Source organism: Strigops habroptila, chromosome 4, assembly GCF_004027225.2.
Source record: "Strigops habroptila isolate Jane chromosome 4, bStrHab1.2.pri, whole genome shotgun sequence".
Taxonomy (NCBI): domain Eukaryota; kingdom Metazoa; phylum Chordata; class Aves; order Psittaciformes; family Psittacidae; genus Strigops; species Strigops habroptila.
In genome coordinates, this window is record NC_046358.1 from 78,205,590 (window position 1) to 78,217,975 (window position 12,386).

General features: G+C 41.9%; 1 protein-coding gene across 4 annotated transcripts in view; it reads left to right on the top strand.

Moving 5' to 3' along the window:
* Window positions 1-12,386, top strand: part of EEF2K (eukaryotic elongation factor 2 kinase) — a 32,137-nt gene that overhangs the window by 3,568 nt on the left and 16,183 nt on the right. For 3 of the 4 annotated variants that reach the window (XM_030483558.1, XM_030483561.1, XM_030483559.1), the window contains 5 exons: window positions 3,281-3,605; window positions 5,888-5,938; window positions 7,684-7,784; window positions 9,364-9,424; window positions 10,265-10,302. In XM_030483558.1, coding sequence (XP_030339418.1) covers window positions 3,360-3,605; window positions 5,888-5,938; window positions 7,684-7,784; window positions 9,364-9,424; window positions 10,265-10,302 — 497 coding nt within the window. In that variant the 5' untranslated portion in view covers window positions 3,281-3,359. The remainder of the gene's footprint in view (window positions 1-3,280; window positions 3,606-5,887; window positions 5,939-7,683; window positions 7,785-9,363; window positions 9,425-10,264; window positions 10,303-12,386) is intronic. The other variant, XM_030483560.1, reaches the window with a different exon arrangement.

A 12,386-nucleotide genomic window follows, 5' to 3' on the forward strand; every position in this document is an offset into this window, starting at 1 on the left:
AACAGGCAGACCTGACTGTAGTACACTCAGAGTAACCCATCTGAACAGCCAAAATTCACTGTGGCAGATTTACCAGCAAGTATTTGTTTAAACTCAGCTAAATCAGCGTGAAGATTTGGATGATTACTTTGCATTCATCTAACCCCTTCCTGTTTTTCATGCAGCAGAGCAATGTGAATAATCAAAACTAAATTGAGGAGAAAATATGTCCATTAATTTGAGTGGGCCTAGAAGTTTATGTTTGTGTTACTGTTTTCTGATTGCTTCAAATAAAACACCTCTAAGCTCTGATAGTGGTTTAAGAGCCATGGTGTGGTTTGTAAAGCTGCTTTATTATTTTTAAGGAGAAGAAAATACAGTAAAATCAAGCAGTAGCTCAGTCCTTTGTGTGTCTGCCCCTTTCTGGCCTTCCTGTGGGTGAGTCTACACTGGCTTTTTGTTCTGATCAGAAAAGCACTTCTGAAGCAAGTCTCCTGATCATCTCAGCTCATTGCACCTTGATTCATGTTGAAAAGCATCTCAGAGCTTGCAAACTGAAATCCTTGTGCATGAAACTTAAGTGGAGAACATAGCATAGCCACTGGTGGTATCCACTCCCTGAGACCAGACTGTCTGGTTAGTCTGAAGTAAATCCCTTAGAGGCGGATGGTGAGGATGTCAGACCCTCAACACAACTGTCCTGCTCTGCAGACCTGCCCCCAGTTCACTTAAGTGCTTGTGGAGTGGAAGGAGCTGTGCTGTGTTGATGCCCACTAGATTCTTGTCCCGGCATTGGATTCTGCTGGTGAGTTTTAATGAGTCGGGTTGTTCATTGCTGTCAGCTTGGTTGTGATCAGATTTATTGATTGACCTCAGCATTGAATAAAAATGCAATAAGAAGCAGTGGGGTGACATGGAAAGCTCCAAGCAAGATATGGTCGTAGGGGAATCAGTTGTGGTACTCTCAATAGAAGAAACAGTTAACAAAAGTATGTGGCAGAAAGGTCATTTCACTTCAGTCTGTGTTCTCTTTAGTGTGGTCTGAGCATTTGATGCAATTGGGTATTAAAGTCATTACAGAAAGTCATTAAATTTGGCAGACAGCTGTTAGAGACTTCAGGAAATGACTCTCAAACCCAGAGTTAGTGCAGTTAATGAAAACAGGATTTCAGAAAATACGAACTATCAGCAATTAGAAGAACGTGTGAGTAGGGATGGGATATTGTTCTGTGCAGGTTTCTTTGCTCTTTGGAGCAGCTGGTATTACATGAATCATGGACCTGCTCCGCTCTGGCTGTTGTCCTGGTCTTGACTGAGGTAGAGTTTATTTTCTTCCTAGTGGCTGCTACAGTGCTGTGGTTTTGGATTTAGTGTGAGAATAATGTTGATAGCAAACCAATGTTTTAGTTGTTGCTAAGTAATAAAGTATTTATCAGTTTCCCATAGTCTGATAGTGAGGAGGTACACAAGAAGCTGGGAGGGAGCACAGCCAGGACAACTGATCCAGACTAGCCAAAGGGATATTCTAATATTCCATACTTTAGAACAGCATGCTCAGGATATAAACTGGGGGGTTGGCTGCAGGGTGGGGGAGTGGTGATTGCTGCTTGGGGATGGGCTGAGGATCAGTCAGTGGGTGATGAGCACTTGTATTGTGCATCACTTATCTGTCCTGGGTTTTATTCCTCTCTCTTTTTGTTGCCTCCCTTTCCATTACAATTATATTATTATTATATTTTATTCCAATTATTAAACTGTTCTTATCTCGACCCGTGGGTTTTACCTTTTTCCTGATTCTCCTCCCATCCCAATGGGGTTGGGGTAAGCGAGCAGTTGTGTGGTACTTGGTTGCCAGCTGGAGTTAAACCACAACACTGTTTATATCTTCCTTGACAGCTAGAAACCTGGTGGTGTGGAAAGGGAGCATGAGCTACAGAGAAGCAGTTCATGATTCACCTGTGGTTTTCTATAGTACGTGTCTATTGCAGCAGTCGGGCTGTGCAGTATCTGTGCTCTGCCTCCCAGAAACTGGTGTCACTGATTTGGAAAACCTATGGTACAATGGGAGACTTTGCAGAGCTGCAGTTTTGATACCCATATGAAACTTCCCATGTTGTTCACTCTGACATTGTTTAATGTGTCAGAAAGCCTCAGTGAAATATTTACCTAGAATGTCACATTCTGAATTTAGGAATAGTTGAGCAGATTTTAATGAAAACCCTTGACCTCTCTGCCTCACGCTTGCTTTTGCTTTCGGTTTGCTTAGTTTATTTTTGAGCTAGGACCCAGAGAAGCCAAACCCTGTATATTCTGTTCTCTTTGGATCCAGGAAGCTACTACAAAGTTGAAATAACCAGTGACAAAATCAAGCTTTCTAACCCCTTTCTAAAAGAACTATTAACCAGGGAGAATAAGCTCTATGCTTAAAGTGAACACAACTCAGAGACTTGATGCTTTTGTGCACGCTGCCAAATCTGCTGTATTTGGAGTTGGAAGAGCATTGTTCAGATTGCACAAGGCTGGTCCAAACAATCCCTTCACAGAGAGTAAAACACAGGAGGACTGAGGTACTCCTTACACATACCTCCTCTTGTCTCTGAGGTCTGCTAGTGAGTGACTGTGGCAGCAGCAGTGGCACAGCAGGCCTCTTGTCTTGGCCTCTTTTGTACTTTGTCCCTCCAAGGACGTCCCGGGTAGCCTGGATAGTGTACTGCACAATTAGCAGCATGCTTTTTGCTGTGGACTATTGGCTGTATGTGAGCTAAAAGCTAATTTAAATCTTGGCAGTTGTGGGACAATTTTCTGTGTTGTCTTAGTAATACTCTTAACTCATCTGGCTATTAATTTAAATGCAATATTCTTGAGAAGACTTGTCCTGAAAAAATTTGAAAACCTGACTGTGGTTTGAGGTAAAACTCCCTCAAGTTTCTAAGACCAGTGTTGTGAAACTCAGCATTTCAGGTAAGGAAAAATAAAAACATTCAGAGGAGGACACAGCAGCACTAACTCTGACTGTTGCCAGCCAGAGGCAACAGGTGGTGTTTGCAGTCCTCAGATTTCATACTTTTGTTCTGTACTTGGTTATCTTCTTTTCTCAATCCTGTAGCAAGTTTAAAAAGTGCGTGCCTTCTGGATGCCCAAATCTAGCATTCAGGTGTTCAAAACCACATGTACTTGGGGATCGCTTTTATGGAGCCATATGCAAATGATTTTTTTTCTGCCAACAGTTTTCTGACATCAGTTTCATGCATCATTTGTTCTTTTAATAACAACCTTTTTGTTGTTTTTCTCTCCCACCCAGCTTCTTCCCTTCATTTGCATGTGCATTGGAATGGTGGTGGTTTTAATCATTGCAGGAGTTAAACCGACCTCCCACAAACATGGCAGACGAGGACCTTATTTTTCGTATGGAAGGGATTGATAATGCCAGATCAACTACAATCAACTCTGGGAATTATCTTGATGCTGATAGTGATGATGAAGACAATTATTTTATCTGTCCAATAACTGATGATCCAGTTTCTAACAAGTCTGCCAGTATCAAAGTTGACAATTACTATAGCAACTTAGCAAAAACTGAACAGTACAGTTCAAGCTCTTCTCCTAGAAACTCGTTTAGCTTTAAGGTAAGTATTTGCTCCAGCTTTCAAGAAGGTTTTGGTTTTACTTAGTTGGCCTGAGAGATTCTCTAACTGCTTCATCTCTTGTAACTAACACTTTTCAATGAAAAAATAGACTATTTTTCCCAGACTTGCAGTTAATTCCATTAAGCCAATAGTCTGACACTGCCATTGAATTGCTTGCTGTCCCTTTTAGTTCAGTGGGAGATCTTAATCTACAGAGGTAGCAGAACCCAGGTGAATGATTAACTGCCATTATGATCAAACCATTTAAAAAGCAATACATTAATTGGGAGATTTAAAAGATTATACTTGCTGTAAGCTGAATTGGGGCCTGGCAGAAGATATTTTATTATGTCTGCTTGCGAAATCCATAATAATCTATGATATTTTTATTTGGACAAATACAATTGTAATGTTAGGTTTTTAGGTTATAGTTCCTGCCCAGAGAGCTTTTAACTTGTTGACTCTTGTGCTTGGGCATGGAGCGTCACACTGGCAGTTCCTGACAGTGTACTCGAGCAGCATCTGCACTTTTTGAAAGGAACAGTAATCACAGCATTGCAGAGAGGTCAAAGGGGCTATGGTTGGTGCTTCCTTGGCAGTGTGTCCTGTTCCACTTGGCTCCATTTGCACAGATCAGGCCAAGCAGCGGAGCCTCAAGAATACAAGTGACATTCACTCTATAGGTTAGATATTCCAAATATGCACCATTTATGATGAAGGAGCATGTCTCTTAGATTTTGTCTGGATTAGGATTTAATGTGTTGTATTAACACATTTCTTGATACAAATATTAACATTTGTTTAGTAGATAGTCTAAAACCTTGGTTATGCCTAATGCATGCTTTATTCCTGGAAAGATATCAAAGGGTTTATTTCAGGACATAGACCTGGAACAAGTCCAGAGGAGGCCACAAAGATGCTCAGAGGGCTGGAGCACCTCTGCTATGAAGACAGGCTGAGAGAGCTGGGGTTGTTCAGCCTGGAGAAGGCTCCATGGAGACCTTAGGGGAGCTTCCAGTGCCTAAAGGGGCTGAGAAGAAAGCTGGAGAGGGACTGTTACTGTTTGCAAGGGCAAGTAGTGATAGGACAAGGGGGAATCGTTTTAAACTGAAAGAGGGGAGATTTAGATTAGCTATTAGGAAGAATACCTCACCACCTGTGAGGGTGGTGAGGCAGTGGCACAGGTTGCCCAGAGAAGCTGTGGCTGCCCCATCCCTGGCATTGTTCAAGGCCAGGTTGATGTGGCTTTAAGCAACCTGCGCTAGTGGAAGGTGTCCCTCCCCTGCAGGGGGTTGGAACTAGATTAGCTTTAAGATCCCTTCCAACTCCAACCATGCTGTGGTTCAGTCAGCTAACATATTACATAACACAATAAAAGTGAAACTGTCTTGTCTACAGTAAGATTTTTACCAAGGCTAGTTAATAGAGGCATTAAAAGGAACATATTCCTAAAGAAGGTGAAGGGTAAAAATTTAGTATAGACAAGGGGACAGACTTTAGTGTATGCTATGCTAAGCAAATTAAGACCTGATAGTGAGCTTAGTCTTCATTTATTTGTGTTTAAGCATATACTAAACACTTGCCTCTGGGTTTGCAGTGTGAGTTTTGAGTCATGTGGCCTGAGATAAAACTGATAAGGACTTAAGATATTGCAGTTATTTCCTCCTTCCTAAGATATCATGTTGCATTTGCAGACTATATGTGCCCATGCTTTGGTCTCCACCATGCTTTGGTCTAGTCTGGCATTTTAGCTCCTGTCACAGGTAAAATGCATTGGGTTGAGATGTGGAGCAAGCAAGGCTCCATCTGCTGCTTAAGCTGCAGCAAAGGTGACTTCCAACACAGTGAAGCAGCCAGGACTGAGAACGTTTTAAACCACCACAGCCTGATCTGATCAGAGTCTACCTGTCAGACCCCAAAGCTAATGGCAGTGTGGGCCATTGGGTAATGAAATGCAGACATATAGAAGAATTGCTACTAACTCTCTGCCTCTGAGCAGGACTCAGTAATTAGCTCATTCATAGGCAAGACCCTTTTTACATGTTAAAATGAAAAAGCACATTTTCAGATTAAAACATTGCCAACTTACCTCAATAGCTTTGTTCCCAGATGTGAACAATGCATGAATATGTGAATGTAAATTGAAGAGTGGCTTTTCAGTTGAAGAACTTCTTCTTTTCCTTATTTTTGTTTGAATTAACGAAGAGAACAGAGGCTCTTTGTCGATCATTTGTCTTACCACCTGTATTTTCCTACTTTTATGTTTCTCGTGCATCCTTTAGAATGACACACAGCATCGTTCTAAGCATGGCTCTGTGGTTGACCATAGCCGGGTAGGTTAAAAAGAAATGTTAACACGTATCTATCTAATAGATGCATTAAGATTTTTTTGTTGTTTGCGTTTCTTTTTATGTCCTTTTTGTTTTCTGGGAGGACTGCTTGCCTCAGCCCATAGAGGTCATCAAGTCAAATCTAAAAAAGATATCTGTTAAATGAAATAATACTCATCTTTTGTTCTCTACCCTGAAAGATCATTTTTAAAGTGCATATCCGTAGTTGTTTCTGCACAGTATTTCCTACTGTGGACAAGAATAGAATGGATACAAGACATCTACTTTGTATGGCAGCCATATGCCTAGAGCAGGAGAAAATTGCACCGTTAGCCCCATGTCCATAAAGTCCATCTTCTGTTTGAAGATTACAATACAGCTTTTGTACAAAGCACCTCACAAGAACAAGCAGAAGTAATTAATTTATTTAAATCATTCCCTAGCGTGGACACAGATCACCTTTGGAGAGGGACCCTACTCGAGAGTGATGTGACATAGATAATCGACCATGCAGTCCTACTTGTTTCTCTCCCTATTTCTTTCATATACATTCAAGTATGGAAGTTCTCAGTTCCGTATGAAATGTGAATCATCACATGATGTGAGGCAACTTCATTTTCTCATGGAACATGTACAAAATCTTTCTTAGCATGTCTTGTTAAACTTTTATTGTAGTATTGTGTTCATCTTCTGGCTTTATTGTCAGAAAGGGGAACATTTAAATTGTTTGCAAGGTATGCAAAGCTGAAATAAAAATAAATAAACAGTTTAAAAGCTCAGCTTCAAAAGCTTCCTTGATGTCATTGCTGGCACCAGTTTATACTGTACTTTTTAAGTTTTGAACGAGATTTAAATTAAAGAAATGTAAAAGTTACTGTTTCTGCATCCCTGAAACTCAGTCAGAGGCAGTAACAAGATGTTGGGGCTCAGAATTTCTTTACTGGCAGAGGTGCAGAGTGGCCTTTTCTCTTGCTCGCCTTGCAGAAGGCATGTGGCACATCACAGGATCATATCTCCAGTTCTCTCCGAACAGTCCAATGTAAAAAGAGAGAGATCAAGATGTTAACAGAAAAGAATCTAAATTTGCTGGTAGAGAAAGACACTTTATATTCCAGAAAACTACTTTGATTATTTAGTGCTGAGTTGGTGGACATTGAAATAGCTACTTGTCTGGAATTGCTATAATAATCCAATATTACAGCATTCTCATTTCTGCTTTCTTATGCTGAGCACAATCTGGGGGCCTTGGGGTTTGCAGAACTTTTGTCCGTATTGACCTGTCGCTGATGGACATTCTATGCTTACACATATGTGTAACATATGCACCTACCCAACAGCATGTGCTGTTAGTTACAAAAAGGTTAAAAATCAAACCAGCAGAAGTGAATTAATGTCATCTAACTGTGCCTTATCACTGCTTGTAGTGTATGTTAGAGATACTTGCAAATTACAATAGGTTTTGCAAATTATATTGGTATATACTAGATCAGATTCTCTTCACAGTAACTTTACAGCAGCACAAATTGAACTGAAACCTGATGCTTTGTATTTCTGAACTGCTTCATTATACTTGAAGCTATAAAATGTCAGTGTACTACTGTACCACTTGGTCCCCATCTGAGTGGTGCTTTGGGGGCTTGTGTAGTTGCACATCTCCATAGCATGGGGTTCCTGGTGTGTTCTAGAAAATGTTGTTGTTGTGAGTTGCTGCTGATTATCAATAACCTAACAATTTGTAACTTCTTCAGGAAACCTGGAAACATGCTATTGAGAAAGCTAAGCACATGCCTGATCCGTGGGCAGAATTTCATCTTGAGGACATTGAGACAGAACATGCCACTCGTTACAGGTCTGTGGGTCTTTCTGCTTTTAATAATGATGTTAAAGAGAATGTACTGGTTTATGCGAAGGCTGTGCTTGTGTAGTGCAGAATACGTGTAATTACATGGCTGGAGAACTTTTGATAACACCCAGAGTGAGTGTGTCTTTACTGAATCTCCCAGGAATACGTAAATACTGCACATCATCAAAAAATAAACTTTCAGCAAACCAGTGTAACACTCTCTTGCTCTCCTACCTAGGTGGGAGAACATCTGTGAGTTTCCACGATGTAGACAGGAAGCAAGGCTGAGAAGTATTTTCTGGTTTATTTATTAATGCTGTAAACTTAATCTAATAAGGAAATGAATCCCAATAAATAAAGCAGCATACTTAGTTTAAATAGTTTAGAAAAAAAGCAACATAACACTCTGTGCCTTTCCTAAAATAGCAGTTTCGCTGTTGCCCGTCCATGCAGTATTGCTGCATGTGGCTGGAATTTAAATCCTTATGAAGCCCAGAATAGCTCAGCATGGTGTACGTGCTGAAACTGAGTTTGGCCTTTAAACTATTCTTGGTGCTTTAGCACAGGCTTTGCCAAAATGTTCACCCTGCTGACAGGTTTCTGGTGGAAGGGGTAGGAGTTAGAGGCCAGTTAATTACCGCTTAGTGTCAGTGTTTGGGGAGGCCTCCCTTCCAATCATGTAACACTGTCACACAGTGCTCCTCTTCCCCATAGACTGTATCTGTCCCTGGCCAGCCACACAGTCCTGAAATAGTTTGCATATTTTAAAATACAAGTTAGTGATAGTTAGGGCTACTCAAATAATCTATTAAAATTGCTCTGATATTCCTATTTTCACCTCTTTTGTCTGCTGCAAACTGGGGTGATAGAGAATATATAAAGGGTGTATATGGGGTGTCTACATGTGTGAAGTACTTGATACAGGTTGGGGGAATCAGTCTGGAAACAATCGTGTTGGTGACTCAACCACTGTGGTTCTCAATTTGGCTTTTGCTGTGTTGGGAGCTAAGGGGGTGGGGAGAAACCACAGTCATACGCTTTGTAGTATCACAGGGTTGTGCAAAGACTTACTCCTCCCTTGGTGCAGTGGTGGGCAGTTCTTGGCCCTGATGCTTTTAACAGCCACAGCTGGTGCTGAGTTTACTCACATCTTCCACAGTCCTGCAGCAGATCCCCAGCCAGAACCACGTTTATGCAGGCTCCGGGTTGGGGGCGGCAACCTGTCCAGCTTGTAGGGCTGGGTAAGGCTCTTTCTGTCCCCAGAGTACTGCTGAGGCATCACGGAGGAGGTTTAACATCAAAGCAGATAAAGTCTAATTTGCAGTATTGCAGAAGTTTAGCTTCTGCAGTGGTGTCTGTTCATTGTCAGTAGGATTTGGTGTCTCTTCAAAGAGCTATACATGTTTCTTCTTTCCCATCCAAAGTAAGGAGGGCAGGAGTATGGTGGGAAGACTACAAGTTTTTGTGTTGGAATGGCAGCAGCACGTAGCAGCCAGCTAGAGATAAGGAAAGATAGGCACTGGGGATGGGAGGATTTGGGTTCTCTCTGCATTTTTTTTAAGAGGCACAACTCCTCATCTTGCAGGTACAATGCAGTTACTGGGGACTGGGTTGAAGATGAAGTCCTCATCAAGATGGCTTCACAAGTAAGATCACACTGTCCTTCGTGTTTATTGCCAGCCAATTTGTCATTTCCTTCCTGTTACTGAACGATGGCAGCAAGATGTTTTTCTCGTATAGAAGTTTTTAAGTCCCAGGGTCATTCTTTTCTCCTACCTCTCTTTTTCCTTGGCTTAGCCATTATGTTTTGGTATCCCAACAGCGGACACCAAAACACACTTTCTCCCCAGAGTAGAACATAGAGTCAGCCCTTCCCCGTCAGCATCATGAGGCATTTGTTCCTTTCCCAGTGATCTCCCTCCCATTTCCTGCTGGCCTCATCTCACAGCCTGGCAATAGTCCTGCTATTTTGTGTGCTTCCAGATGATTTCTGCTTTTAGGATGAAAACTGGTTGAATTTTCAGTATGGGAGGGTAGAAGCTACTGGTTGCTTCCTAGTTAAATTGTGGGGCTGGTGGTATGTTGGAGTCACCTTGGTACTGATATAGCGTCTGGCATCTGCAGAGATGATGTTCTTTTTGGCACATCCTGTATGGAAGCATAAATACAGAGGATGTGAGGTCTGCAAAGGTAGCTTCTCTAGGCAGTCATAGCAGAGCTGACTCCAAACTGAAGACAGAATTTAAACAGCTTTTTTAAAAGACCTATCATGTCTCTTCCATGAGATGCTGTCTTTTCCCCAGATTCCTACCTATGCTGCCAGTGGGTTTTCACTTTTCTATGAGGAGATTGATATGATACAGAGCCTGTTTTGAGAACTGATTTCTACAGGATATAAAGGGGAAGACATGGTTGTGTGTCTTACTGGTTAGAAATTAACTCTCTGGAAATGGCCATGCTCTATTTTTGTTTTTACTTTTCTCTAGCCTTTTGGCCGTGGAGCAATGCGGGAGTGTTTCAGAACGTAAGTATTTGCTGGCTTTATCTTTGTTGGTCTCCATGCAGTATTTTCTTCTGTGGTGACTGGAATTTCATTGAGGTGTGGTGGAAATGGTGTAAAGTTTGCCTCCCCATTAGCTTTCTAAAAGGCATAGCTGATGGGTTTATTCCTGTCTGTGCAACTCCAGCAGCAGCACAGGGTGTGGGCTTAAGAAAGCAGAAAATTCTCTTAAGGGAAGAACAAGCAAGTGGGGTGCAGTATCTAGTGAGCTTGCTCTGGAAAGCCAAGCCATTGCCTGGAGTGGAACTGCAGTTGGGATGGATAATGTGCAGTCATGTCCCATTCCAGCAAGTATAATCATCCTGAAAATTAACAATTAATAAATTTATGCTATTTCCACAATCTCTTGGAGGCAATATACTCATAAAAGGACAGAAGCAGCTACTTCGTTTCTGTGTTCTTGGTATGCTAAAATGAGTTTGAATTTGATATGAGGCCGAAGGTGCGTGCAGCCTGAAGGCTAACATGAAGGCCTATAGTTAGGCAGAGAAAAGGGGAGGGAATAGTTGAATGGTGCAATCTCAACTTGGAATGCCTCCCTTGGTGAAGAAGGTTATCCCTTCAGAATTTACTTCAGATCATGTGTACCAGAGTAATCTTGTTCTGAGTAAGGCACAGCTTGAACACTAACAGTTACACTCCCCAGAAGAGTGAAGTGTGGGGGAAGGCAGAGGAGGAGCTTTTCTTTCCTCAGAGCATGTTGGCAAATATGGTTGCAGGTATGAACATGATATAGCTATTAAATAAGTTCATGCTAGAATACTACCCCCCCTTCTCAGGCTCTAGAAATTGCTGTTTCCTGGACAATATCCATATGCGTGTTTAAGGTTGTTCCCCTTCTTTCCAGTTGCGGTATCCAGAGAAACTGCATTTCACGTCTGGTTTCACGTCCAGAAAGAGAGAAACTCCCGCATGACAGAAACGTGATGTTTTTTACTTGAGCAAAAAGGAGGAAAAGTAACCCGCAGTCCTCCAGTTTGGCATTGTTTCAGTATCAGTTTGTGCTGGAGGCTCTGTTCTTGCAAAACCAGATAGATAACAGCAGTGAATGAAGCCTAGGAAGTAACAAATCTCAGTCTGCTGACATTGCTTTTAGCTCTTGTTATTTACCAAATTCCCCTTTACATAGTATCTTGAGTAGTGCCATAAACAAAAATTTTTCTTTGCAGCTTTGGCTTAACCTTTTGTACAAAGAAAGCAGAACTCGTATGTCAGCTTCCTGCTGCTGGGTTTTCCATAGCTCTCAGTGGTGCACTGATATTTCCCATCTGGAGCTCTTTCTTCTAAATTTTTGCAACTCTGCAAGTCTTTAGTCATGACAGCAACAGCATTAGCTGCACTTGGCTCAGCGAACTTCAGAGAGTGTTTGCTTTACAAAGAGCACGTGAGCTGGCTTGTTTTATGCAGAGAAATGTTTCTTCAGAGAACTGGAAAGGTTTCGGTCCTCCCTGAAATTGTTTCCTCACTTGTTACTTCATTCCAAGGCCTCTTATAGCGACTGCCCACCTCTGCTGGAGGACAGGCAATCTGAAGTTGCTTTGCCTTTAGAGCATCCCCTGTACTAAAACCTCTGCACCAAGGTCTTGGGAGGGAGAGAGGAAAGGAAGGAGGGGAAGGTTGAAAGTTTGAGTGCTTCTACCAGCTTCTCAAAATGTGCAGTTTGCTATGGCACCAAGAGAACCATGGTTTGTTACTGAGCAGTGCATGGGAACTGCTGGGTAGCCAGACATGCCTTACTCTGGATACTCTTCATACTCCTCCTCCCCCTTCAGTTCTCCTTCTGGGAGCATGGGAGATACTGAGTAGTCACCCCTGCATGTTGAGAAGGCAGCAGTTTGCTCTTATTATAGAAGAGGTTTTTCTCCTCTCAGTTCATTTGAAAGGCTACTCCCTGTTAATTTCTGCAGAAGATAATTGTTGACATTAGAACAGGGTGTTGAGGTGGCACCAACCCTTCATACTCCATGTTTGAGGGGAGCAGGGTGGGAAAGGAAATGAGAAAAAGAGGAAATTCAGAGTAGAAGTAGCTACAGTCAAACCAAACAGGC